Below are 5,361 nucleotides of genomic sequence, written 5' to 3' on the forward strand. Positions count from 1 at the left end.
ACGACGAAATCTTGAAGAAAAATGCATCTGACGATATTTGATATGTTTTTAGTATGAAACTTTGAAAAAAAATTGTGAAGAAAAAATCAACATTTGGACTGAAAAAAATTGGTTAATAAAATCCGATTTTCTTATTAATATTTTAATAATATCGTTATTAATTTTTTAATAACTGATCTTATTAATATTTTAATAAGATTATCTTATTAATAATATGATAATATGTTAATAATATCGTAGAATCTCATTAATCTAATAATATGTTATGTTTGAGTTATTAACGCCCCGTTAGTAATATGTTAATAATTTATAACATTAGTATGTTAATGCCTGTAAATCTATAAAATCGGTATGGAACACGGACGAATCCATGTTCTGCCAATATTTCCTCTTGTTGGTTGCCGATGCTGTTAACGTCATTATTTTAATTTGCCAAAGTAATTAAACGTACATTTATTGCAGGGATACACAAGAAATAATTACCTTTGGCCCAGATATCGTGCATTTTCGGCAGAAAGAGCAGACAGAGTGTGGCTGTTGTTGATGTCAATATTAATGCTGTTATCGTTACAAATGCTAATGTGACTCGTTCTGATATCAAATTCGCTAAAACCACAACGATAGCACTAGTTATTACAACGCTATAAACCGAAACGCCAATGTATTGTGAATCGTTGAGGGCTGGTATTTTGACGTGTCTTGTTTCCCATGCCATATAAACGCCAACAACCAGCAGCAGACCTTTGTAGATGTACAGTGCGCCCAACCAGCTCTGCGTATGGCCCGACTGCGAACGACACACTTCAACCTGTTTACAAATGTAGTGAAATTGGTCGCACCAAGCGGAGCGAATCGAGAGAGAGGAATGTGAACGAAGCGAAAAGAGAAAGAGGATGAAAAAGACAATGACAAAAACGGAGAATTAAAGTGTGAGTTTTTCTGTTAGCAATTGGAACATTATACTGTGTTCATTATTGGCTTCGCACTCCCCAACGTAATGTATACACCACTAATCATATTCCATGTCATTTGTTCACAAAGTCAATGCATTGATTTAATCAAAATGACAAAAAACCGAACCTAACTAAAAGCAAGAATCTATTGGCTGTGTGTGCCGACGACTCGACACACATTTCAATATATGGAATGTATAATTGGCCTCATTTCTATATCTATGAGCTGAATGTCGCTCACTTTCTCACTCTCTATCTATTGCTCTCTTTTTCTGCATGAATTTCAGTTTCGATCAATTGACAAGATAAAAAGCATGCATCTCGCTCTGATACTCAGTTTACTTTGTCACTCTTTTTGCCGCTGCAAAATTATTCGAATTCAATTTTCATTTCCAAATTTAATTTCTTCACTTTATTTTGTGCGTGCGTTTGAATAGCATGCACTCGCCACATCTCTTCCCACTCTATTTTCCAGTCGCGTTTTGGCATGCCAATCCATCAAAATGATAAATGTATTTAAATAAATGCAATTTGAATGTTATTGATTCATTTCGAATGAATCATCCCTCAAAATGTAAAAATATTTATAGAAACTACACAATCCATTTCAGTTGCCCAAGTGCTTTTTTTCTGCTGAAATTACAATTCGTAATTGATAATAAAACATGTTCCGATTTTCTTGAGCCTACCCAAAAGCAAAGGTAAACATGGTAAGAGGTACGGTTGGGTGAGAGAGAAAAACCAACTCATGCGCTGGCTCGCACAATCTCGACCAAAAGGAAAATTTAATTTAATTAAAGTGTAACGAAACGTGTAAACAACTGTCGAGAAAATTGTGTTGTGTTTGCGATTTGCCGTGCAAAACCCATTTACTACTACTCGATTCTCGGCCTCAAGTACTTTTAATTCAGCAACAACACTCGCCTCACTTCAACACGTTTAATCTCTTGAAAGTAGATTAAAATGCCTTTGGTTATTCAGCACAAAATACACCGGATAAAAATCAACTGATAAGCACGTGTTAAAAAAAACACAGAGAGAGAGAGAGAGAGAGAGAGAGAGAGAAATAGAACGACAAGTCGTCGACGAGGTAGAAATGAAATACATTTCAAAATAGGTAACGCATCGTTACTTCCGTGAACCATGAAACTCTCCGTCTGTTTGGCGTTGGTCGAGGGGATGAAAGCTCTCAATAAGAGCCGAGTAAAAGATAAAGCGATGCGAAAAAAGAGGGAATGAAAAACCAAAACGAGACTGAGAGTCCAAATAAAATTGTAATTTATTTATTTATTTACCTGAGGTTGATATACCACACTGCGGTCGCTTAAACTTATTTCCAAAGTTAAATTGCTCAAGTGTCGTTCCATCGGATCGAATACAACCCAAAATCCAAGAACTAATCCATCAAGCAGTAACAATGCACAGACCAATGAAATTAACTGTGCGTCTCGCAACATTCTGTCTTTGCACACACTGCTGCCGCTGCGTGTAAATATTCGATGAACACGATAGGTTTTCGCAAACATACTGCCAAATGCTAACGAAAATCCAGACGATAGCAAGTAGACGCGTGCCTGTTTCACGAGAAGGAATGTACAACAAAATTTAGAGTATCATTAAAACGGGGAGCAGAAAAGCATTGCGGTGTGCGGTGTAAGAGCTCTAGTAGCAGTAAGCAATGAGAAATAGAACCAACAAACAAACAAAATAGACAAACACAAATGGATCACGAGAAGTAAACAAACAATTAAATGTAATTTTGGGCAGCAATCAACATTCCAGCGGAAATAAAGGAAAACACATCCGATTCGAAATTGCACGTCAGTACGTCGGAATCGGAGTTTATCTTGTCGAGTGTACACGGCAACACAGCCCGTGTTTAGTGCGATGGAAAACAACACAGGCTGACTTTAGATTTTAAATTCCAAAAACTTGAAGCGAATTAGTCAAGAGCAAAGCAAGCAAGTAGCACGAAACACGAGAAGGTATTAATGGTAGCCGCTAGCAGATCTACCAATTTATTTATTCAATAAATTTTCAATTTATACAGATGCGGGCAACAGTCAATTCATGCAACGCAAAGATGATCTCAACGACGACGACGACGCCGCCGTCATGAAGCAACCAGTTTTTACGAATAAAAACTGAGCAAAGGATTACGGTTATGAAAAAAAATGCTACTTAAATTCCTTGAAATTACACAGATATTATCCTATTTCAAACCGCTAATAAATCATGGCTGCGGTTTTAAAGCTATGTCTTCTTCATGCACTAAATACCGAAACGTCTGCGAAAACAATTTTGTAAAAGCATTTCGTCAACTGATTGTTCGTCTGAGGTTCTTTCGGTGCGGTTGTCAGTCGCTGTTGCTGAGCATATCAATTGCCCCCTTTGTGAAAACGCACTTTTAGCCATTTTTGTTTCTCTTCGTCGTAGAAGCCACATCCTTCACCCGTACACAAATGCACACACTAATAACAACAGCAGTAAATATGGTACAGCAGGAAGTTTGATGAGCAAATTTCAGTTTATTGGGTTTGTGGATTAGAATGCTGACGTTTTGCATTACACGTACTGACGTCGAAACCGCTCTTTTAGTTTGCAATAACGTTTCAACATTTCGAATATATTTGAATATTTCTCGTGTTTCTCGTGTAAACGAATTATGTGTTGAATGGTAGTTTTACACCACCTTTCCAGCACGTGTCAATCAAAATTGCGTTTTATGTGTTTGAAAATGAATCAATTCTTGAAATGTTAACAAGTAACGAGCATTTTCGTCACATCAACAGTCGTCACAACAATTTTAGTCGTGGCTAATTTTATGTGCTAGTTTGTCAATAAATGCCAATAACATTTGGAAACAATTACCGAACCAAACGCACCCAAACACACAGAGAGACCGAGAAATTGTTACTGTTGTTATTGGTCAAATAATTCAAAGTGAACGAAAATCAATTTGATCGAAAAATAGCCAATTCCATGGAAATGTTTCACAAATTGCTCCGCATGTGCTCTACGGGGCACGGAACGATAGAGAGAGAGAAATACATGTAATATTTGCCAACATACCGTCTCTAATTACTTCCATCGTATTGGCTATTTTTCGATAATAAAGATTTGCAGCGTTCGAAATTATAATCCCACCGGCCAAATGAAAATACACCCCATCTATCTCTCTGATAGTGAGCGATGAAGAGCACGAGTGAGTGAGTGAGTGACTGAGAGTGCCAGACATCGAATATCGTTTGCAGTTTTATGAGTGTTCAATTTCATGTTCGGACAAGCGGAATAAAAATTTAACAAGTAATTCCATACAATGGATTTATGAAACCAATTAGTGATTACACGAACGTAAGCTGTGAGCACATAGCACATACTGCAGAATTCCCATCTTTCTGTCTCTCTCTTCTTGTTCCATGCCCGCAATACATACATAGTTAAAGTGATGTATTTTTAGCCCTACAGAAGCGAAAATAATTACAGTTTGGCCAACGACTTTTTTTCATCCCAAGCAATCCAATGGTGAACAGAGTAGATATCACTCTATTGCATGATCGTTATAACACCTATTGGCAATGTCATTAGTAGTGTCCTTGGTGCATACATACAAGGAATATGGCTCGTTTTATATTGCAGTGTCTCGAGTAATTTCGTGTGCTGTGCTACGCTAAACTTTCATCAAAAGAATTAATGTGTGATGGAATTCTTGCGAAAGGAAAAGTCCAAGTGATTTAATTTGTTGAAATGTTTTAGAACATTTTCGAGCACACACAGTCTCAACCCGTTTTATAGGATATTTGATATCAGTAATTCGAATCTAGTTTGGAAAGCAGAATTTTTGCTGATGTGGATGTGAAATGAGAGAAATAAAACTGAAAGCTCACAAACTGGCCAACTGACCGAATTTCCGTAGTTTTACCAAGATTGATTGTCCTCCACCCATTTCGACGGCTTTCAAGGCTTTTCTAGGTATAGAAATAATAAATTTACAGTCGTTTGCCCCCGGACAGCACCAGATAAAACTCTTATGATATCGCTGGCAAAACCAGTTGTAATTGAGTCCGGGCTGAAATGCCAATGTAACATTCTTACCCGGATATTGTGAGTGAATTTTTTCTTCGACTCTCGAAAAATATGATATCTCACTGGCACCGGATTTAAGTGGGATCGCATTACACACGATCATATGTCTCGTCATTTCTAAACTTTTACGACTATCCACCGAGTGGCTTTATGTACTCAGTCATATAATGAATACTTCATCACTCGTTTGATTACAGCGTTTGCGTCGCGCCACACAACGAAAATTGTGATGCACGGCCACACGGCAACGGCACATGGTGCCCAAAAATTCAGCTCACACTGAAACGCGGGCGCTTCGTCTTGCTCTCACATCTCTCATTCT

The 5,361-nt window shown here is 37.6% G+C and overlaps 1 protein-coding gene across 1 annotated transcript; it reads right to left on the reverse strand.

The window, feature by feature from the left end:
- Positions 1-483: 483 nt before the first annotated feature.
- Positions 484-5,042, reverse strand: LOC129572855 (gamma-aminobutyric acid type B receptor subunit 2-like; the record flags this gene model as incomplete). Its single annotated transcript, XM_055452968.1, has 3 exons — positions 4,947-5,042; positions 2,249-2,527; positions 484-808 (listed from the first exon to the last, which is right to left on the reverse strand). Coding segments are annotated over exons 1-3 (700 nt in total), but the record flags the coding sequence as incomplete, so codon positions are not given.
- Positions 5,043-5,361: the final 319 nt, after the last annotated feature.

The sequence above is a fragment of the Sitodiplosis mosellana genome, unplaced genomic scaffold, assembly GCF_009176505.1.
Source record: "Sitodiplosis mosellana isolate CC-2019 unplaced genomic scaffold, AAFC_SMos_1.0 Smas_scaffold_5616, whole genome shotgun sequence".
Classification (NCBI taxonomy): domain Eukaryota; kingdom Metazoa; phylum Arthropoda; class Insecta; order Diptera; family Cecidomyiidae; genus Sitodiplosis; species Sitodiplosis mosellana.